A 24,667-nucleotide genomic window follows, 5' to 3' on the forward strand; every position below is an offset into this window, starting at 1 on the left:
TTATTATAGCAAAATATAAAATTATAAAAAAATTTCCGTTTCGAAATGAATAATCTGATGCTTTATTTTAATTCTGCAGACACATATATAAAGGATACAATCTTTTTTAGGAAGTTTTATAATAAAATGAATATTTATTATTATACAGTGATAACAAATTGTTGTATATATGAAGATTATGCCAATACTTTGCATATTGCTTTTATAACAAAATCTATGTTCGATCAATGTAAATAAAGTAAAATATTCAATGACATATATTACAGAATTGTGTATAATATTGAAAGTAATGCTGCAAAAAAAATGCGTATCTATATAACTTATAACATTATTTTTTACTTAGTTTATTTGAAAAAAAAAATATTTTCATCATTACAGGTTTATGCGGCCTATGAAACTGGTTTGGCCTCTGGTACCAGTTTAAAATTACATGTAACACCACGAACCACAGCAAGAGAAGTTGTAGATCTTGTTGTCAAGCAATTAAATATGGCTGTAGTCTTAAAGGGTCAAGATGGGCCTATTTACACAGTCGATGAATTACCAAATTTTTGCCTAGTTGCTGTAATTGGTGCGAGGGAACGTTGTTTAAGGGATGATTTTAAACCCCTCCAACTACAAAATCCGTGGAAAAAGGGGCGTTTGTATGTTAGACAAAAACAAGATGTTCTTGCTGCTCTCGAACATAGTAGCAAGCATACAGCCTATTTATAGCAAAAATATGATAAAACATCTTAAAATTATAATTTGTGATCTGTAGTTTTCAAAATATGGCATAGTGATAACTATTAATAAGTTTGAGAATGTAAAATCACATTGGGTATCGAATGAAAATTGTCATACGATAAATCGAAAGTTTTATTTTATAGGACTTGATGTTTCTAAAAATTGGTCTTAATATTAAAAATATAATTTATTACACGTATAAAAAAATCGGGAGAAATTGTTTTCCTCATTTCATGTAAAGTGAACTAGCTTTACTTAGATTATAAAGTGATATTTGACGTGAAAAAACGTCGTAGGTCATATTCTATAATCTATATAATATAAAAGGTTTCTCGTCGTAAATAATTGCACTAGATGATCGGTGAACTCGAATAATTTTCTGTATCTAGAATTGTACATTCCAAGTTTTAATGCCGCGATCAAATGCGATCTGTAATATTCCGCGAATATTAATTAGTTTGTAAAAAAAAATTAATACACAAGATATATTATACATTATTATTATATTTTAGGTACCGATCTCAATGTTTTGTCCGATATGCGCGTCATTATCAGTGTGTCAAATGTTTCAGAGATGTCGTCGTTCCTGAACTCTTAATGATAACTTTTATGTCCGTATAAATAAATAATCGTATGTAACTTTGATAAATTTCAACTTAACGTTTGTAAAAATTAATTAAATATAGCATAAAAAAATAGTTACAATGCTTAACTGCATTTTTAATAGCTATTTATTAATGATATATCAAAAATGAAATATAACATATTAAGAGTATTAATTTCTTTTTAATATGCTTTATAATATTTTTTTATTTAAAGGCTTTCAAAATGATAATACAAAAAGTTCCTAAGGTTCCCCAATATTATCGAAAAGAAATTAAATTATTACTGTACTGAATTCGTTGCTAGGAACGATAGAAATATCTCTGCGAAGAAGTAAAATCAACATCGGTGCTCATTTAAAAGATGATTTGATTTTATGAAGGATGACAAAGATTGAATGAAAGTTGTTTGCAATTAATAGTGCGTTTGTGACAAAGAGGCTTATAGACTGTGCTGTAAAATAGAAACAAATATTATTATTTTTATTTCGAATGCTATTACATGGGAAGAGAGTGTGCGTCAGTAAACATAAGTATAAAACTTAATTTTTTTTGGATTTGAGGTATACTTAAGTTTAAACAAATTATATCCAAAGTTCTCACTATATTGCTGTTAATCATCAGAATTTTTTGATGATATTAAATAAGAAATTCATTCTAATAATAAAATTGAGAAATTCACTATATTGTCAGTGCATTTTTCAATCAATATTTAAAATACGAATATGAAATTTTAATAATCAATAAAAACTTAATATATTGTGTCAACACATTGTATCTATATCAGAGATGGGAATTCTTATGTATCCTAATCATAAGCAACAACTATTTTAAATTGCATCCCAAGTAAATAGCACAGTACAATTATTTTTAATCGTCTATACCAAAATTTAAATTATACCTTCTTGATTATATTTTCACATAATAAAATTGATGTATTTTATACTTTTGATGCTGATATAGGTTCTCTCACTTCTGATTTATAAACTGTATAAAGTGATACTCTGATAACACAATATGACTGCACAATATTTAAAAAGTTTAAAAAGAATTTTAGAATACCTTCCTACATAAACTAACAATCAAAATTCAAGGAATATTTTGTAAACATTATATGATTTTTAATTTCATTTTATGCTATAGCGTAACATATTCTTTTAAGATTTTAATCCATATATATATTTCAAAAAGGAATATTAAATATTAAATATTAAATATTAAATATTAATAAGATCCGTCCTTCGCTTACTGCACATTATATTTACTTAGAAAGTATCATTCAGAATGAATAAATATTTCATATTTATTGTGCAGTATATATTGTACGCAGAGGGGCCACTTACGTTTAACAAAAATCTACGATGCACATATTTTTTTATCGGAAAAATTGACATTCTTACTATATAACTTAAGAATGCTTTACAAAGATGAAACAGCGAGTAATTGAGACAGGATGATGCAAAATTTTATTAGCTCTGAATGTTTATTGATGTTAAATGTAAAATAAGTATTAATTAGATAGATGTTATTATACAGAAAAGAGAAAAGAGAAAAAGGAAAGATAAAAACAAGTAAGCGACAAAGGAAAGAAAGAGAGGAAAACCAAAAAAATATGTTATGTTCAAATAAGTTATAGAAATAAAGGTTTTCCTTTATTATAAGGAAATAGAATTATAAGGAAATAGAGAAAAAGTAATTAAGGATATTAGAATTTGTAAATACATTAGAGTATAGAAAGACGATGACGATAAGACACGCAAACTAACGAGATTATTTTATCTGAAAGCGTATATTTATCATGATGTATCTATATAATTGCGCCTACTAAAAAAGCGAAGATGAAAGGTACACATAAAATAATAATCGAAAAATACAATAATCGCCGTTCCCTTCGCACCAAGAAAAACGAAAAAAAGAAAAAAGAGAAAAACAGAAAATTATAAGATTAAAGAAAGTTGAAAAAGCGCGTATACAAGTATACAAATAATTGTGGTGAAATATTAAGGAAATAACAAATTTGATGTTTGTATAGGAAACAAATTTTTCGTTCAGTCGTAACTAAATTTTCCTTTCGCCCCTTCTTTTTTCTTTCTTTTTTCTCATTTTCCTTCATTCGTATTCCACTCTCGACGGAGTCCTATATAAGATGAAAAAATGCACGTAAAAAAGAAGAAAAAAAAAAGAAAAAAAAAAAGAAAAAAAAATGAAAAATAGAATAAAATGTATCATTGTATTTGAGTCATATCGTCTTTCATGCGGTCATGTCGGTACTTTTCTCTTTTATTTTTCATTTATTATAATCTTCTCTCTTTACCCAGTAATTTTCCCCGACACAAGCAGAACCTGCCCGCCCTGTTGGCTAAACGAGAAACGAACCCGGACTTCCCACGACCGAGAGTCCTGCTGACCCACTTCAAATCTTGTTTCTCGTCTCATCTCGTCTCTCGTACCACCTACTCCTTATTTATTCCCGACTCAGAGCGTAATTATGCGCTCTTTTTCTTATCTTGGATTTGCCGAGAAAAGGGGCAATCGTCTCGAATTTAACGGTAAAGAATTTCTTCGAATTCTTTTCTTCTTCTTTTTCTTTCTAATCAAAAAAAAAAAGAAAAAAGGGAAAAAAGAAAGAAAAACATATGAGCTCCATTCGTAGAATCGTCGTATACAAGAAATTATTTTTAATTCGTATTATTAACTTCTCAAAGAACTATCACGACGGCATTTCGCTGGAGAACGTGACGCAGTTACAAAAAAAAAATATTATAAAAGATTAGATATAAACGCATAAAAACATGGTATTATCGTGATTGTTAAAATAAAAAAAAAAAAATCAAAAACTTTTCAAAAACAAACATTTGAAATAATCTTCATGAAAATGAATTGCTCGAAGCATGAGTTACGAAATAGTTGGTTGTTCTTGTTTTCTCGTGTCATTGATACATCTCGTATTTAAAAAGGAAAATAAAAAGAAAAGAAAAAATAGAAATAAAAGGCGATCGTTTAAAACCGATCGTTGATCATCGTCATGATCGCTTTATGCGTAAGTCTGCTGACCGCTACGCGCCTTAGGTTAAAAATGCAAGGGCGTAGAAACGTATAATCATAAAAATAAATCCCTTTTCATAATTCCTTACTCTCTTTTTATGATTTTTCTAAAACATCAATTGTCGATCATTTCTTTTCATCTTATATTGTCTGTAACATCAAAGGTATTTAATATCCTTCATTTTAAATAAACAAATGAATTAATAAAAAAAAAGATTGCTTAAGTAGATCACAATTTGTCTTTAGAATAATTATTGAATTCTATTATTTTTTTTTATACATTCCCACATTTTTTTGCCATATATTAAGTCACGATATTACGCCATTGCGGAAGAGCAACATCAATTCAGTTTTTGCACGTGCATATACAGTTAATACTCATTGTCACGACGGCTCGGTCGTTGAAGCGAACGCTATTGGTTGACCGCACGCCGGATTCGCCCTCGGCTGACCCCGTTGTTGACTGACCCACTGTCGATACTGATAGCGCAACACTATGCGGTCAGCATCAAGTCAGTCCACTTTGGCATTTAATTGGATACGTCGAGAGAAGTGGGTCCTTTTGTATATATACGTATATATACGCATATACGAACATACATGCGTATATATGTATGTACATATATATATATAAATTTTTTTTTGAGCACGACAAATCTGTTCTTTGTGTTTTATCACGTAAGATAATTTCTTACGAACCCTTCACATGAGAACAATAGCGCGCATATACGACTCATAGATCCTATTGTTTGGTCTCGACCAAATAAATACCAAATTAGAAACACACGTTGAACTCGTCCGTCTAATATTTTTCAAGTATCAAAAGAAATATAATTCTATCCGCGTAGACGAAAATCTATACATGAATTTAAATTATAAAATCTTATCCTTTCTTAACAGTCGACAATGACTTAGACTTTAATATATGAACGCCCGTCGTAATATGGATTACATGACGCGTGTTACAATATGTCGACATCGTCATTCGAGTCATTTATCTAGACCTCAACATGAATCTAAAGCCACGATCGCCGATATTTTCTAACTTAATGGCTCGTAAAATATCGGAAGGAACACGTATACGAATATTCATTAAACGTTATGTTTCAGAAGAAAGAAATTTATTAGATCATCGCGTCACGATTCAAAGAGAAATTTTAAAAGAACTATTTATCAATTTATCAACGTTATATGTAATAAATTCTTTTTAATAATTATCAAAACTTACATATCTACTTTCTATTATGGTATTAAATTCGTTGAAAAAGGTAATACATAATAATTAATGATTTCGATCAATACTGATCTAAATTATAGATATACACTTTACATACAGTAAACTTACATTGAGAAATTAACCATTATTCATTTTTTTAATCATGGAAATAAATCTTTGAACGATTACATATACTATATATAACAATATATTTTTTTTTGTTAACAATCAATTTGTAAAAAATATTTATCCGTAATCAATATAAGTACTTATTCGATTATCATTTACATATCGAAGAAAGCTCGTTTAATATTCCAGTTATAAATGATGATCGACCGTTTCGCGAGACTCATTCGATTCGGACAATTTGATGCGAATTAATCGCCTCGGGAAATATACCAGAAGTCGAGCGAATAGAGCATTGAAGGAGGAAGAGGATTCAGGTCGAGTCGTGTCGCTTACGCGCGACGGAGAAGAAAAGCGTACATACTACCATACATACGAGTTCGCGATCGCCCGTAACCGTCACTAGTAGGCTCCATTTTACACGGATCTCCTTCCCCTCTTTTTCTCATTCTCTATCTCTCTTTCTTGTTCGCGCAAGCGCATTGCGAAAGAATTATGCAGGGCGCAAGGTCCGGCCACTCGCCGGTCGAATTTTTACCGATCGAAGGTTAGCTTTCGCAGTTCCCTCTCTTTCTCTTTCTCTCTCTCTCTCTCTCTCTCTCTCTCTCTCTCTCTCTTTTTCTCTCATTTTTTCTCCTTTTCTCTTTCTGTCACCGTCCATAGATGATAGATTCAAACGGATTCGTGAGTCAGAGCCGTAAAACAGATTCCTCATTTTCTATTATTTTCCTGATATCATTACTTGACAATAAGAGTTTATAATTTGCAAAAATATATTAGACGTTGAGTATAAATATATGTATATGAACTTTTTAATTTTATTATATAATTGTTTTTCCGTATCTATCTTTTATTATTAATTTTCCTTCGTCGAATGATAACTTTGAAATTAAATTTTATTTAATCGTTTTCTAAAACCATTTGTAACAATTATTTACATTTTGATTTGAATAATTTTGAATCAGATATTGCAAATAAATTAATTGAATAAATAGATAAATCAATTAATTGTGAATAAACGAAAATTTAAACGAAAAAATATGGATTGAAAAGTATCCATTAAGTACGATTACATTAGATTATTCGTACATTGTAAATTTCTTCGCTATACAATTGGAATAATACTGCCTCCCCTCTTGTCGCAAAGTCGATGCCGTTGACGACGACGAGGACGAGGACGATGACGATGAAGGAAGGAAAAAGAGGAAGAAAAGAGAAACGAGCCAGCTCGGTGAAGCCTTACCAAGTGAGTATTTGGAAGGCCGAGGATCAGTTCGTTCGGCGCACACCGCGGACGCGGATCACGTTGCGTTGTCGCCATTTGTAAACTCCCGCCGTTTCTTTGTACTTATGCTTCGATCGCCATAGAATACGCGAATACTCAAAAGAAGGTAATACTACGTTAGAAAACGAAATCACTCATTTTCGCAAAGCGCTTGATTACAAATCGTATTTTAAATGAAGTTGACGAGGGAAGTTCGAATTTCATATTAAAAATATTACGAAGTACGATATTAATACGAATTATTCGAATATAGGAAGAATCCAACGAATAAAACGAAATAACGGTAAGGAAGTGCCTCGATTATTCCGTTCTATTTTATTCTTTGGATACTTCATTAGTTCATAATTAATTTATTCATTCTTATTCTTGAGCGAACAATTTAAAAATATATTTGGTATAAATCGTCATTTTGTAGTGTGTGTAAAAGAAAAAAAAAGGATGAGAAATCATTTAATCGATTTTACGAACCGTACAAAGTTAGAATTATATTTTCGATTAAATTTGTTTAATCTTATTTAGCGAATTCGTGATTAGACATACCATCCATCGCGTGGCTTTGTGAAATACGATATTAGCTAATTTCTATGTTCTATATATATTCTCTATGAAGATTCCTTTACGAGATACATACATTTATGGATAAGGAATCGATAAAGCTTGTACGACCTGGTTCAATGTATCTGAATTTAATAGTTCATTATTACTACCGTCAAATCACGCTGTTCCAGCCGTATTACCATTAGCATAGCTCTTTAATAACAGTTTCGAACTATGCGAAATGTAATTTGTATGTTTTATCGTCAAAAGGAGGAAAAAGCCAAAATAGTGGCGAATGAAAATTATGTTTGTAACTCTATAATTTGACTTATTATAACGCATAATAATTAGAAACAATTAGTGGTATGAGAAACTCAGAGAATAATATACTAGAAGATCTTCATCTACCTTTCTATTGTGTCAGCATAAACGTCGAATGCGCCTTTCACGACACAATGAAATAAGAAAGAAAATTTGTCATTAAAAGGAAAAGAAGAAGAAAATAACGAAACGAAAGCTTCTTAAGCGGCGTTCCTCTTTCCTAACAAACGATTTTCTTCTTTCTTATAGATAAATACTTGTGAAATTTATAGTCGTTATTCGACCTAAAGAAATATCTAGAAGACTCCATCATTTTTGTTTTTTTCTTTTTCTTTTTCTTTTTCTTTTTCCGGTAGAATTGTTGCTAGGAAAGCTTGCCTTATGCCGTCATTACGATAATTAACCTAAATTTTCCCGGATTTATGGTGAACGGCGTACATGTCAGAACTCTGTTTCATAGTCATAACCAAAGGCTAACGTTCCGTCAACCATGAAGAAATAACAAAAGGCAAGGAAATTAGTTGAATTCAATGAAATAAAACTGGGGTATTGATATTTTCTTTTCTATTTAAAATCAAACAACAAAATCGTTGGATTGAATTCGAAAAGGAAAAATCGTCTCAATAATCTCGAAATATATAGTATAAGTAGATTCGAAATGAATGTCAGAATTCGTTAGATCAAATGGAAAAGCAATTAGTGTATTCTGCTCGTAGGATATAGAGAAAGCGATAGAAAGACAAAGAAAAATAGATAGATAGATAGTTAGATGATAGATGGATAGATAGATAGATAGAGAGAAAGAGAGAGAGAGAGAGAGAGAGAGAGAGAGAGAGAGAGAGAGAGAGAGAGAAAGATCATATTCTGCGAGCGACAGTAATTACTCTTAATTAATTACGCCGGTGGTGCGATAATATCGATCGATTAACTCATCAAGCTTCATTAGACGACGATAAGTTAAGATCGTTTAAAATGTTCTGCCTCTTGCGTTATCCACGTTCATCATGTAAGCTATCACGTAGAACGGGTTGCAGCATTTCAGACGCAGACATTTCTATAATAACTACAATAATATCAATTTATTTTATAGCTTAATATAAACGTGTTTAAGTATTGCAAATATTACAAAGTTTCAAATGACAAAATATCATAATATTTCAAATCATTTCATATTTTAATGACTTTATTACATAATTCATAAAATTTCATAATTCGCAGGCGTGATTCACGGGAAAATAAAGGGAAGAATAATTTTGGAACGTGACAGGAGAGAGAGTAACTATGTCGGAAGGTTGCACGAGCTGCAGAGGAGCGAATTATGGCGGTGGTACTTTGCAGTTAGGTGCCACTTCCGGTGGTACAAGCGGAAATCCGCCATCGACGACGTCTGCTTCAAATTACGCGGCAACAAGAAGGGTTCAAGTACGTGCAAAGGTCCTTTACGGTTCGGGAAAGGCAATCGCGAGCTTGCAAGCTCGGGAAAAAGCAGCCAGACATTGACATTGAGGTTGGTATATTAAATCTTTTTGTTCCTACTTCTTCGGTTCCTGATATTCTTTCTACATATAACAAGATAGTCATTTTCTTCATCATCTGTCCGTAAAAAGAAGTTAAATATTTAGGTCAATGTATCGAAGTTGTCGAGAGAAACTCGTAAAAGTGTCTTTCCGTTAATCACTATCATTTGTATATCCACAGAACCTCCTTCTTCTCTTTCACCTGTTGTCACTCGCAATAGCTTATTCGAAAAATTGGCCAATAAAAAAGCATCAAGTTCGATAGGAACTCTGTCATTTAATATTTATCTTCACCTCATTTCATCTTACTTGTTTACTCTTTCTCTCTTTCTCTCTCTCTCTCTCTCTCTCTCTCTCTCTCTCTCTCTCTCTCTCTGTGTCTCTGTCTCTGTTTCTCTCTCCCTTTCTCCCATGTGTTATCGTAAAAGACTTAAAAGGAGAGGCCATACGAACGGAAACATATAAAATATTGCCTTGTTCTCTTCGTCCGGATGAACGAAAAGATGGATCGACATCGATCGATGGGATTGCGTGTTGCCTTATTGACTAACAGTAAAAATCTTTGAGAAGAAGAAAGAAATAAGAGGAGAAAAAAAGAGATGTGAGAGAGTGAGAAAGAAAAAAGAAAAATAATAAAAAAGAAGAAGAAAAAGATGAAACGGACGGGGCGTAACAAAAAGCGCAAAAGTTTGCCGGAGGCGTAGGACACTTCGGACTTCTTCGAGAATAAGACCGGTCGACCAGCTTCGACGGCAGTTAGTATATGTTCAAACCGTCCTCGTGAAGGTCGAAATCGACGGCGGACAATAACGACGAATCCTTTCGCGTGGATTTTCTTTTTCCTTTTTTCTTCTTATTACTCCACTTCTTCTTCTTCTTCTTCTTCTTCTTCTTCCTCTTCCTACTTTTACTTCCTTCCCTTTCTACTCGAAAAAATCTTCTCATCAAGCTTGAGAATCTATTTTCCCTACGAAGAGAAAATCGCTGTCGTCTCGGGGGAGGATGCACCAACGGAATTGAATTTGCAACCGAGACTTTCCTTGACATTGCATCTCGACGATGCATCTCAGAATTGTGTGAGTTTACGCGACGGCGTATATACTATTCCTTCTTTTTTTCATCGTATGATTCGTTTTTTGATTCCAATAAATCATTATTATTATTATTGTTATTATTACTATTATTATTATTATTATTATTACTATTACTATTATTATTATTATTATTATTATTATTATTATTATTATTATTATTATTATTATCATTATCATTATCATTATTGTTAGTTGTTGTTAACAATTTCATAAATGTGAGTAAACAAACAAAATGAGTGTTTGTTGAACATATATTTGTTAATATATATTTTCACTTCTTTAATCTGATATTTTTGAATTAAGTGTCAACACAAATAGTTCCTCCTTAATTTCCATTATCGATAGTTGTATCGAATCGAGAGAAACCTCAATTCGATACAAAAGCCAATATACATTAATATCTTTTTTGATATCGCCTGTGGCGTTTTCTATAATTATCGATCCCGTTACGCTTCTCATTCCTAACAAATGATCATTTCACCAAACTCGTAACATCGTTCATTACTATTCACTTAAAAATGTACTTTTTCTCATTTCCTTTTCTTAATTAAAATTAGAATAATTCTCTTATCTCTTCTTCTACTATATTTTCAGCTTTGTTTTCGTTACTTTCTTCTGGTCTGTTCGATCTCAACTGGAAGAAAACTTTCCTATTATTTACTCTACAATAAACGAAACAAAGAAAATATCGAGAAATGTAGAATCAAACTATTCTACTAGTATAATAGACCGAAGCAATGTTACAGAAAATCAAACCGATTTCAAAGTAAACGTTAGTAACAACGAAGAAACAAGTAAATACAAAACGAAAGATTTCGAAATCATTGGAAAATATGTTTCGAAGAACGATAGTGATCATTCAACAAATAACATCAAGACTTTCGTACTTGAGAGTCGTGATAATCAAAGAAACTGGGGACCTCATGAAGAGGATATTCTCGAAGCTGTTGATTTTGGATTACAAGCGATGCATGATCTTTACAACGTTAAAGAACCAAAATTATATTCAATGGGTAAATAATTAACTATTAATTTTATATGAATAAAAAATATGATGAATAATAGAAAATGAAACGTGAAAAACCATAAAAGTTTTTTTTTTAATCGCAGGACTCTATCTTAGAGCTGACAATCCAGCGAAATACGTGGCAGCTTTCAATGATCAAACCGAAGAAGCTAGGATGCTCGCTAAATTCGGTTATGCGGTCCTCGAAGGCGCAACTATGTTTGTCAAAAAGTACCTAATCCAAAATGTTCTCCTTAGTCTCGGTTCCTTTATAATTCTGTAAATAATTTTTATTTATTTGTTTCGTTTATTTTAGATTTCCCGATATGTCGAGAGAATTTCCTCTTTCTCGCAACGGACCAACAACGAGATTGCAACGACAATGTCCAAGAAGAGGAACTCCTCGATGTCCACCAGCTAGTTTAAGATATAGAACTTCGGACGGAAGTTGTAATAATCTTAAGAATCCTTGGTGGGGATCAGCAATGTCAACTATGCAAAGGTTTTAAACATTGTCTTCTCTGTCACAAATATTCACATTCTTGAAATTTTTAAATATATTTAAATATTCTTGTCGGTCAGGTTCTTACCACCGAATTATGATGACGGTATACAAACCATCAGAAGATCAAAAGACGGTAATCCATTACCAAGTCCACGTGTAATTTCCGACGTGTTACACGAGGATAGGGATATACAATTGGCATCTATTACACACATGTTGATGCAATGGGGTCAATTCGTGGATCACGACTTAACAGGTATGTATATGATTTATCGAACAGAATTATCATTTCTTTAATATTTTCTATATTTATATCGGTGCTATTAATTGTATCTTCGAAGCAACTGGACAAAGCAGAGGTTTTAATGGATCGGTTCCTCAGTGCTGTTTAAATTCGGGCCTTGGGTTTCAACCCTTCGAATTTATGGCAAGTTTAAAATATTTATGAAATAGATTATTTCATTCGAAAAATAAGATATAATTCGTTCTTTGCCGTACTATTTTAGCATCCGGAATGTTTGCCAATAGCGGTAGATCCTCAGGATAGTTTCTTTGCTCGTTTTGGTGTGAAGTGTCTCGAGTTTCTTAGAAGTGGATCAGCACCCAGAGAAGACTGCCGATTTGGTGCTCGTGAACAATTATCTCAAGTTACAAGCTATTTAGATGCATCCACGGTATACAGTAGCAATGCTTTTCAAAGTGACAATCTCAGACTCTTTAGAAACGGTAGAGTGAAATTTTCAATTAGGCGCAAAACTCTATGATATTCTCAACATTCAACGATTATAATCACCTAAACAATTTTCAGGTTTATTGCAATACGGTAAAATACAATCCCTAAGACCTTTGCTACCTAGACAAGATTCGGATCTTTGCAAACGAGGTTCCTTATCAACGAATTGCTTCAGAGCAGGCGATGGTCGTTTGAGCGAACAACCAGCTCTGACGTCCATCCATGTTGTATTCTTAAGACTGCACAATAGATTAGCGACGAAACTCGTCGCACTAAATCCTCATTGGAGCGACGAAAGGACATTCCAAGAAACTCGTAAGATTATAGGCGCATTTGTGCAACATATTACTTATCGCGAGTTCTTACCGATAATACTAGGTAAATATCAAATATAATACAGTTAATTTTTTTATATAGAGATATTTCTCTTGATATTTTATTGGATTCTCCAGGGAACGAGGTAATGAAGGTATTTGATCTCGAAGTATTAACAAAGGGGTACTACCACGGTTACGATCCTTCTGTTAATCCTACTATAGCAAACTCGTTCTCAACTGCCGCTTATCGTTTCGGACATTCACTGGTTCAGCATAGTTTCGTACGATTCGATGGAAATCATCGACCTTTTTTTAATAGTAATACTACGATTTAATTTATTATCCATTATTAGGATCTTTCCTGATTGATTTATTTCATTATATTCTTTTTTTTTTTCATCAGATGTCTCAATTCACGACGAATTCAGAAACTCAGAAAATTTGGAGACAGCAGGTTCGGTAGACCGTCTTCTTTTAGGATTAGTGAATCAGCCGTCACAGAAAAGGGATGAATTTATAACGGGAGAATTAACACGTCATTTATTTCAAACGCCAAGTTTTCCTTTCGGGATGGATCTGGCATCTCTTAATATCCAAAGGGGACGAGATCACGGTATACCACCGTACGTTGATTGGCGAAGACCATGCGGTTTGTCTCCCGTTAAAAGTTTTGCCGATCTTGAGAAAATTATGCCATCTAAATCTGTGATAAAATTTCGAACTTTATATCCTTACGTAGAAGATATTGATTTATATTCTGCTGGACTCGCAGAAAATTCGATTCGAGGTGGTTTAGTGGGACCAACATTTGCTTGCATAATCGCGCAGCAATTTAGTAACCTTAGACATGGCGATCGATTTTGGTACGAAAATGAAAAAGAGGAAAGTGGCTTTACTTCTAGACAACTTCAACAAATTAGACGTATCACATTCTCACAAGTTATTTGCCATACGATTGATAACATAAAAACCATTCAACCGTTCGTCTTTTTAGTGGCTGATACATTCAAAAATCAACGTGTAGATTGCAATGATGAACTAATGACACAATTCAGCCTTGAACCTTGGATCGAACGACCACCGGAACAAAGAAGTGGATCGGGTAATATTAAATTATCAGATCGAAAGAGAACTGATCAAATTCGTAGTACAACCAGCAAATCTTTTACGAGTCTGAAACAAGAAGCAACCAAAGAAAATGCTAAAATTAACATGAGAGAACAAACGAAGACTTTACCTCAAGGAACAAAGCCTTTTAAGGCTAATATCAATCAGCATAATAGAATCGTTGTAAAAAAACCTTTTGGTCCACCTGACAACGTTACCATAGTCGTCCAAAATAATGCAGTAAATTCACCCGTCTTCGTTAATGATGCCATTTATGGTTCGTACATTCAAATACAAACAACCACTCAAAGTCACAAGGATATTCCGAGACCAGAATATTTCAATTATCAAACTAATGGACAATATAATCCATTATTATATGATCAAGGATCATTTAATATTCCTATTCATAAACCTCCTTCAAAACCAATACCAACTGTAATTCCTGATAGATCTGGAAGTTTACAAAACATAAGACCATACATACCATATTCTTATGACGATCCTAACAACCCAAATCCTCTGAATTACGGTTATAGACCAAATTATACACCCGAAGACATTGTTTATGACGACTTTTCTCCTACTAGTCCAAGACCAACTTTATACACCTACTACATGCACGCCCAACAATTTAAAACTACGCAAAGACCCATCCATCACAACGAAGGCCAGTCGAGTTATTACAATCCTTCTTACAATAAACTATCTACTGTGCAACATTATCAAGAAGTAAGTCCATCGCCCTGGATAAAAATTAAACCACAGTTCGAGTCGAACTCACAATCCTACGCACAGAGACTAAGTTCAGATGGTATTACAAATCCTCATCCACAATATAATAGCAATATGAACAACAGACCGGAGTACTGGCCTCATCAAACATCAAGTGCCATAAAAGATGAGAATATACATTCTGGACAGATCTATTACAACTACAATCAAGATAAATCTACTGACAAACCTTCTAACAAAGACGAATCATCAACTTGGAAATATTCGACTAATGTTCAGAAAGATAATGGATTTGCTATTTCTTCGAGTAGACCTTACAACGAACCATCTGTTCCACAAGAAACAGATATTCATATGAATATACCAATAAATAGACCGTATAACGAAGATGATCCTGATATTTATAATAAGAAACCATTCGATACATCCTACCTTACTATGCTGAACAAATCAAATGATCGAAATGGCTTAGGAAATCTACCGAATATGCAGGTTTATCAAGAAGAAGCCATAAAAAATCCAATCTTAAATAATCCAAGCGAATGGACCAATATTCCATCTTATCAGCAAGGTCCGACCAAAAGACCCGATTCTATCATACTGCATGAAGAACCTTCGTATCAGAAAAGTCCAATTAAAACGCCTACGATCGTTCAAAGCGATCTTAGCTGGACGAAAGTTCTATCGTACCAAGCGGATTTATCGAAAGAGACTAGCTATCAACAAGGACTAACCATAAAACCAGATAGATCAACTAGCAATTCATTTTATCAAACAAATCCGTTGAAGGATTCAACGAACAAATCTATCGAAAAAACCGAAGATATCTCTTACCAAAGAAAACCAATTCCACTTGTTCCTATACAAGAGTTGGCAAAAGTTTCGGCAAATAATAAAAGTTCACGGCCGACAAAAATACAAAGTGTTACCATTGTCACGGAAAGTACCGAAACAGTTCAACATTCTGGGTCTACTGGTTATAGACCAGAAAATAAAATCAATAAAGAAATTCCAAGACCATTGGAACTTCGACAAAACGATGGAAAACATGGCCAGTACTATTACGATAAAAACGTTTTGCATCGTTACCCCGAGAAAATAGAAGATGATATCTCTAAAGATGATCATCGTCTTGTGAAGGATGACGTTATTTACAATGGGACAAAAGAAATTCTGGCAGAAAACAAAACTATTGTCGAATTGAATTACACCGATGTATTTACGAAAGCTCACGTGATTCAAAATGACAACGATAAATTTATAACGACTCCTACGATCGTGATCAATGATTCTGAGAGTTATATTGACGACGATCTCGATGGAGCTTTTTCCGAAAACATCGAAAGTGTCACAACTTTGAAAGATTTACAGAGGTACTTATATTTCTTATAGTCTTAATTGAACGATTTATATAGCTGATCTAACGATCCTTTTGCAGAACAAATTACTGGTTAAATTCCGAAGAAAATCCAGGATTGTCGTCCATTTTGGAAATGCCAAACGTTACATCCGACGAAAGTATCAGCGTCAAGGAATTGCCTAAGCCTTTAATTAAAACTAGTAAATCCGCCTCTTAATTTACATTTTTTGGTAGTTTAGAAAGCTATTATATTTTTTTTTCTTTTTTTCTATTTTATTATTATCGTTAACCATCGTACCTTCTCACGCTATTTATTATCAAGTTCATTCTTTATTTTCATTAGATTCGTATTTATTTTCATAGACGAACATAGTTTCATAGAGATAATAATAGCGTCTATTTACTTTTTGTTAAAAGAACTTCATTTTCTCGATTAATCGTATTAAATTTAAAATGTTGACGAGGCTTACGATGTATATCATTAAGAGAATCATAGGAGAATAAAATAATTACGTTAAGTAACAACGACTATACGAATGACACATGGTATGCTAACACGCATTTCGACAGTAACACGGAATGCAGCCTAGTTTTATCCCGCTTTTAAACTCTGCCGTCTATGTCTGGAGCGTCTCTCGACTATTTTCAGATGTAGTTTCCAACTCGCTGCATTTCGTCTGTCTTCTTGAATTCTACTAAAAATTCATCGTTCAAATCCCACGCACATAAGTACTTACATTTGATGTCCTAATTTTTAATTTCCTCTTTCCACCTTCCTTTTTTCTTTGTTCGTTCCCCGATATTCGACTTTCGTCTTTTGTTTACAAATTTCGTACGTTTATTTAAATTTCGATAAATGTTTCATGATCGATGAATTATCGACGTTTCAAGATAATAAGCAAACAAAAATGTTTTCCATATCATTGCCAAGGCCTTTATAGTATTTTTAGATAAAGATATTTTTTCTGATGTTATTCTTTTAAACATTTAATTAGATTATTCTTTGCCACGAATATTTAAAAAGAGTGATCAACCGAAAGACAAAATTAACTACATGAAGGAATAGCATAAATAGAAAAAATGAACTCATATTTGAGTGAGCCAGGTGGATTATAATCGTTGGGTTGGAAAGAGAAAAGATTGTGGTAATCTCTTGTGGATGAGAATCGAGTTCGTCACTCGAACGGTTTACTTCTGACGAAGGCGAAAGAAAAAAGAGACAATGGCATACAAAGAATTGAAATGTACTTTCGGATATCGCGACCCGGATTCAGAGTTCCCAATGTGTCACGCATCGACTGAATTCAGAAATTGTGGAGAACGTGTCCTGAAAGTTATGTGAGCTTAGCGAAATTTTGGCATTTATCATTTTCTCTACATTCAAAATGATTCTTTGTTTTAGAGAAAAAAAAATCGAAAAAAAGACAGAAAAAAGAAACGTTCGTTTTGTATTACGTATAAGTACATATTTTTATAAACAATTATTTGGGTCTCGAACTCGTATCAATTTTGATAGATTTTATTGAAAAAAGAAGCTTATTAAGCTTAGAAGCTTATCGAAATTTTATTAATAAATTTATCTCGGAAATCGCAAAACAGCTTGTCTCTCTTAATTATGCAGTATTATTTTTAATGAAAAAAGATCTCTCCTCCACGCTCGATTTAATGAGTTTGCGAGGCTCCTTTATGAAAGATTACACATTCGAGCGTAAAGAAACATATATAAAAGAAACACTCGAGTTGATATCTATAAATCGGAAATTAATTAATTTTAACATTTCGTTAAAAATGGGTTATAATCCAATCGCGATGGTATTAATTCAAGCAAAAATGATTAACACGTATTTCCGTTTCGTTTCTTTTCGTTTCATTTCTTTGATTCAAGATATTCCTTTGTATAATATTCAAGCATTCGTTCGTTAGAGAACGAGGTACAGATGAATTCTTCAAACAATAAAGAAATTGAATGACGTATTCATTTTAAAACGGCAACCGAGTTTACAGTCTTCTCTTTCTTCGTTCTCACACTAATTTACGTGAGACTAAGATGACGGTATGCTCACAGACATGTTTTCCCTTTCCATGGTGTGTTGCGTCTTTATTATGTGAGAAATACGTAATGCAGCATCACGATGGTCTATCATCGAGATAATTGGAGTATAATAGCAACTAACGCCAAGTATATATAAAGAAAATAACGTAATATCTTTTGGTAAGATACGAAATATATTAATTATTTCGAATTTTTTTGATACGACTAGAATCCGATGAAAAACAAAAAAAAATATTTAACAAAAATGTCGAATTATAAGATATAAGATTATACACGCAATATGACAATATGTATTATGACACTATCGAATTACTTAAAATTATTTTTTTTTCCTAGTTTCTAATAAAGTCAATCATATAACACTAATAAGATTATCAAATTCGATGTTTTATTAATCATTTCGTGAATTCTATAAATATGATAACTACTGCGTGCACGTCTCGATCAGTTAGTAAAGAAGGAAACAACGTAACTAGATGGCGCACTTTGGAACACAAACGAACGAAAGGAACAGTGGAATCGAAGCATGGCAAAAGTAATGGAAGAAGAGGGGAGAACGTTCCATGTTTCAGCGTTCCGCCGGTCGGCGCGAAGCGAGCGTCGAGCAGTCGGTAGCGACGCGTCCCGGGCGCAAGTCGCTTTATTAGCGATGTTTTTTGGTGTTTCTCGCGACTGTGGCCTTCGGGCGAACGCTCGTGATGCTCCTTTTCATCCCTCGTTTCGCGTTGCCGTTGGCACAATCGTCATCCTTATTCTTATAACTTCACAACGGGCTTTCTCACAAGAAAGCCTGGCTAATCGTATGAGAGTGATCAGCGAAGATCTCGATCGGCAGTTGAATGATATCATGGCCTCGCAAGCCGTCAATTATACCACCGTCAACACCACAGGACTACCCTACAACGCCACCACCAAGTTCAATCCCAAAGGAATGGGACAGCTCTACAACGTCACCAACATGTTCATCGACTTTGTTCAGAGTAAACAGGCATATCCAGAAGGTGAATCGAGTTATAATTACATACATGTTCATCCATCTCTTTCTCTGTTTTTTCCTTAGTCTGCTTTCGTCCCTCTCTTTCTCTTTTTGTGTCTCGTCCTTTCCCCTTCCACCTCTTTCTCCCTCTCTTTCTCTCACTTTCTCTCTCTCTCTCTCTCTCCTTCGCGCGCACGCACGAGCACGCACATCGCCAGACAGAGCAACACTCTTCGCACGCGCATCATTTCCCTGTTTATCTTCTACTCCGTCTCCTTCCGTTTACGTGAAAAATATAGGATCTCTTTTTCCTTGAAGCTACATATGCTTGTAAATTCAGGAAGAGTAAATGAAACACATAGGGACTCCTAGGAGAGTACGGTTACGCCCTGCGCCGCCAGGGCCGCGGGAAAATGGCCGGCAGCTTGTTGGTAAACAGATCGCTGTCAAGCAACCTTTCATAATATAATAAAAATGAAATAGTCTTTGTCTCGTACTTTGTTTTTATGTAAAACTAACATTCATTCTCAAGGATATTCTATTTCTAACGAGAAAATCGATTGATATGTTTTGAACGAATTTTTATCGACGATACGAATTTATAAATTTTCCTTTAACTTCGTCGTCAATAAAATAAACAACTTGACTATTTTATTAATTGAATTCTCCTCATTTTTTCAATTAAGAACTAATGGTTCTCTTTGTTCTGAGTTCTATATTCAGAGCAACCAAACTTTCATTTGATCGTTATAAATACAACAATTCCATTTGTGTAAAATATTTTTTACCATTTACATTCGTAAAAAAAATTTTTGTGTGAATGTATGTATTACGTATTATTATTGTTCTTGTTATTGTTATTGTTATTGTTATTGTTATTATTATTGTTAATATCATTATCATTATAACATATCGATGATAAAAAAAGAATATTATTTAGAGGTCATGTTAAACACGCCATATTTAGATATCTCGAGTATAGATTCGACCTAGCAACACGTATATACAGGTTGGGTAATCGGATAACGAATCATTGCAACGACGAGAAAAGAATAATTGAAATAATAATAAATAGAGATGTATCGACTTTCGATTGATTTTATATATGAGGATAGAAAAAACGAATGTTTTCTTCGATAAACATATATATATATATATATATATATATATATATATATATACATATATCTTTTTTTTTAATTATGTAGCATTTTAAACAAGAAAAGCAAAAAAAAAAAGAAAAAATATCAATTCCTTTATAGTTCGTATTTTCTCTCTTTCTCTCACGTAAGAGCTTTTCTCCAATCGGAATGTAGGATCCAGAAAGCTGGTACTTGATCCAGTTTCGAAAGAACCAGATATTCGCCAACTGCTTTACGCGAAATTGTATCGTTCGTCATCTCGTGACAAGCATTCACATTCTTGACGTAATACAATTTTCCAGACATATAAAACATTTCTTGATAATTACGTTACATATTTCTTATATTATACAACTGAAATACGTAATATCATCTTACGAATCTTAATTTGAAGTAATTTCGAATCGATCAATAATCATCCATGGATAATAACAATTTTATGTCGGCTTTTCAAGACGCATTATATTCACGCATTGGTCACCAACATATTTGCTTTCTCTCTCTCTATCTCTCTTTCTCTTCTTGTCTCTCTCTCTTTATATCTTTTCTCTTTCTTCTTCTGGACAGTCAAGCCGTTAGCTCTCTTTTTTTTCGTCTGCATCGTCGAGACAAGTGCATCAGTCTTATGGGACTCTTCGAAGGGAGAGAAAGAAAGAGAGAGAGGATTGGTTGAATGTATATACATACATATATGTATATACATACATATATATATACATATATATATATACATATATATATATATACTACACACACACGTTACTTTTTCGCGCGATTCATCCGCCGGGAATCACATGACCACAACTATATTTGCAGGACTTTTAAATATCCCTCTCCTTTCTTTTCTTTCTTTCTTCCTTTCTTTTTTCTTTTACATTTCTTTGCTTTTCTTTACACTTTATTTGAACTTTATTTTAAAAGTCCGTTGTGATAACTGAACACGATGCTCTCTTAGTCGGATCAACGACCTGTACGCGTGGTAGAAGCATGAGTGTAAAAAAGAAAGAGAGAATATCATGTCTCTCTCTTGTATCGTTCACGTCTAGCAGGAAGTTGATAGTGAACGACACAGTATGTTCGTCATCATCCAGTAGAGATGTTCACAAGAGTCTCTCTCTTTCTCTCTCGCTCTTTCTCTCTCGCTCTCTCTCTCTCTCTTTCTTTCTCTCGCTCGCTCGCTTGCTCGTTCGCTGTTTTTCTCTCATAGAGATACACAATTTTCCTAGCAATACGAATCGACTTTTCTGCTCGTCAATGAATTTATTTTCGAATGACATCCGCGCGCAAATATCAATCGGCTTCGAAATCAACGACTCAGCTCACGTCCATCGGGACTTTCTCCCGTCGAAATGGAGCACGAGTTGGATTGTTCGAGCGTTTCGATGAATGCACGCCCGATCTCTCGTCCTTCTATGTCTGTTCCAGTGAAACGTTATTTCTCTCTTTACAATATGATTTTAATTTCAATCCTGAAGCTATAAAAACCATCCTCGTATGAAATTAAAAGATATGTATATGTATATTTATTGATATATATATATATATATATATATATATATATATATATATATATATCAATAAATGTAGGTACGTTAAAAAAAACAAAAAGTATTGTATATATATATATATATATATATATATATATATATATATATACATTTTCTAATTACTTTTTTGTTTTTTTTGTACCTACATTTTGTAACTGAGAGCTATATATAATGTATTTGATTTAAAACAAAACAAATATCAAATTACTATATCATTCCAAAAATGAATTAATTTTACGTGAAATGAATAAAAAAAATATGTACAAATGTTGCAAAGGATTTATAAAATGAAATGTTGTATTTCTTTACAAAAGCATAATTTAATTTAGATAATCGTGATATGGTTGCACGTACGTTGCTACGATCTTCCCGGAAATGCGATAAATTATAGTAGGGACAGTTAGGTTTCTCTCAAAACATGAATAGGATAGCACTTGAATCCGGTCGTGAAACTGATAACGAAGAAAGTTCAACGATAACCATCCATGTAGTTATTCTTGTTTATGTTGATCGTATATCGTCTTTTCGTGTAACTTTAAGTGTAAATTATGTATATTCGTTTCTATTACTTACGAATGAAATTATCAATTACTTTAATGACGACAAAAACACTTTTTAATAAATTCATTCAAAGAATAAAATTTATTTTCTTTCTTTTTCTTGTTTTCTCATTTGAACGATCGTTTAAATTTAAAGATAGTATTTTATAAATCGTATCGATGATTTTTTCTATTATACACTATCGCGATTTTTACTTATTGTTTTGTATTTAATCAAAAGAAAGATCTGTAAATAAATAAGTACAACGATATATCGTGATTAGATATGCACTGATAAATGTTACTTACCCCCCTCATTCTTTTGAACACACGACGCGTAACGGCATCACTAACGGTATGGATCATCCTTAATCAGTTGACGCATCTTCTATCGTTCAATACTTCTGTTCCGTTTGATCGCGAAAATGTAAATTAATGCGAAATGATCTTTTCAAACGACGTCATTGCGGGTTTCAAATTTCGACGATTCACATATAGAATGTTAATTAAAGATTAACGGCAAATATTCCATTAACTCTCTTTGGTTTCCCTCGTTTGCGAGCGTGCCGATGATTAAAAACGAATATCAATTATGAATTATAAATGATCTTTCATGTCTTTTAATTACTATTTGTATAATCTGTATTTAATCGTGAAATAATTTACGAAATTGTTGGACCAATTGAATTTTTAGGAAGATCAACTTATTATTAGATCAATTTAAAGAGAATTATTAGGAAGATCAACTTATATACAAAATTGTGTCGATATTAAGTAAAATAACAAAGAGTAACTCAGTAAAAATTCTTGTTAATCATTAATCGTCTATAATCGAGGAAAGTAAAAATCGATAATTCATATTGCCAACGTCTAGCTGGATCGCCGATAGTAACGATATTAGCTTAAGGCCAGCGAAGCTGGTTCAATTTACGTGGATTGACGAAAAATTTATTATCTCGTTCTGTCATTCACTGCCTCTGGCAAACGTTTCCGACATGTGGCTACGAGTGAATCTGCCTGAATATCCTAGCTTTTCCTGTTGCGGCAGTTCGATTCGATTTTATTACCATTATCTACCGGAAAAGGGTGCTTTGTAGTCTCTCTCTCTCCCTCTCTATTCCTTCCCCCCTCTCTCTCTTTCTCTCTCTCTCTTTTTCTATTTTTCTATCTCACTCATATACACACTAACTTAAACTCACTTTTTTCACAGACGTTCGGTCGTCGATGAATAATGCTTACTACCTGTAGATATGTACAACTCGTCGTTCACTCGATCGATTTTCGACTCTCACACAAAAAACGTAAATTCAGCCTTCTCTATTTCCTCTCTCTCTCTCTCTCTCTCTCTCTCTCTCTCTCTCTCTTTGTCTTTTTCTTTCTTTTTCTTTATTCTATGAAGATACGAAAAAGATAAAAAGAATGGGAAAAAGATAAAAGCTACCTCGAGTGTCCTCGTGCAATCGTTCGTCCTTTTCACAGGAATCACGCGCATTCTCTACTCGTGCCGAACAGATTTGTCTCCGTTCTTTGTCCTCTCTGAGCGCGTTCACCTTAATTAGAGTCGATCAATCGTCACGGGAATAGCTATACACGTCGGTCCTTACTCCTAGTTATTTAATTAATCTGATTGAATGAGATCTTCCGATTCAATATTGATAAAATACAGTCGATTGATGATCATAAAATTTCATTTGAATTATCAAGACATACTTTTTCGTTTTCGTAATCATGTTTATGATTATAAGACGTGAAAGAAGTTCAAAACTGTGTCAAGGAAACTTGAGATTGAAAAGATATTCTTTCATTACAAAGTATCTTTCTTTATTTCCATTAGATAAAATTCGTTGTGTTTATCCGACATTTTCTCTTTCGTTTATTAAGGATTATAGAATTCTCTTTATAAAATTCATCGTACGTGTTGAATATCTTCGATATTCATGGCAAATGCGTTTGATAAAAGGAGATACGTGACACAGTGTAAAAGAAAGAATTGATTAAAGAGAAATAGCTAGAGACAAAGAGATTCTTATTTATTGGCACGAAATGATCGTCTTTTCCCTCGTTCTTCGTTGAATCTTCGATAAAAAAACTGATAAGGAAAAGAATAAAGAAAAAGAGAGAAAGAGAGAGACAGAGAGAAAGAAAGTACCGATCTCCGTTTATCTCTTGCAGTGTCGT

At 33.1% G+C, this 24,667-nt stretch overlaps 3 protein-coding genes across 17 annotated transcripts in view; all 3 read left to right on the plus strand.

Annotated features, from left to right (window-relative positions):
• Window positions 1–3,368, plus strand: part of LOC124426244 — a 98,309-nt gene extending 94,941 nt beyond the window's left edge. For 7 of the 8 annotated variants that reach the window (XM_046967689.1, XM_046967692.1, XM_046967693.1 and 4 more), the window contains one exon: window positions 379–3,368. In XM_046967689.1, the coding sequence (XP_046823645.1) occupies window positions 379–714 (336 nt within the window). In that variant the 3' untranslated portion in view covers window positions 715–3,368. The remainder of the gene's footprint in view (window positions 1–378) is intronic. The other variant, XR_006942685.1, reaches the window with a different exon arrangement.
• A 5,905-nt stretch (window positions 3,369–9,273) lies between these two features.
• LOC124426120 lies at window positions 9,274–16,754 on the plus strand. Of its 2 annotated transcripts, XM_046967416.1 has the most exons (12): window positions 9,274–9,365; window positions 10,351–10,451; window positions 11,064–11,482; window positions 11,580–11,706; window positions 11,792–11,977; window positions 12,058–12,236; window positions 12,322–12,407; window positions 12,487–12,706; window positions 12,789–13,091; window positions 13,166–13,348; window positions 13,434–16,245; window positions 16,311–16,754. In XM_046967416.1, exons 2-12 carry the CDS (start codon window positions 10,435–10,437, stop codon window positions 16,447–16,449), a joined length of 4,671 nt encoding a protein of 1,556 aa, XP_046823372.1. In that variant the 5' UTR covers window positions 9,274–9,365; window positions 10,351–10,434; the 3' UTR covers window positions 16,450–16,754. The 2 variants fall into 2 exon arrangements, with proteins under 2 accessions (XP_046823372.1, XP_046823371.1); XM_046967415.1 differs by lacking the exon at window positions 9,274–9,365 and having other exon boundaries at window positions 9,973–10,451.
• Window positions 16,755–18,854: 2,100 nt separating this feature from the next.
• The window catches only part of LOC124425909 (prominin-like protein), a 33,779-nt gene continuing 27,966 nt past the window's right edge, over window positions 18,855–24,667 (plus strand). For 5 of the 7 annotated variants that reach the window (XM_046966961.1, XM_046966966.1, XM_046966965.1 and 2 more), the window contains exon 1: window positions 18,856–19,286. In XM_046966961.1, coding sequence (XP_046822917.1) covers window positions 18,935–19,286 — 352 coding nt within the window. In that variant the 5' untranslated portion in view covers window positions 18,856–18,934. Of the gene's footprint in view, window positions 19,287–24,667 lie in introns of all 7 variants that reach the window. The other 2 variants (XR_006942602.1, XM_046966963.1) reach the window with 1 other exon arrangement.

Source organism: Vespa crabro, chromosome 8, assembly GCF_910589235.1.
Source record: "Vespa crabro chromosome 8, iyVesCrab1.2, whole genome shotgun sequence".
Taxonomy (NCBI): domain Eukaryota; kingdom Metazoa; phylum Arthropoda; class Insecta; order Hymenoptera; family Vespidae; genus Vespa; species Vespa crabro.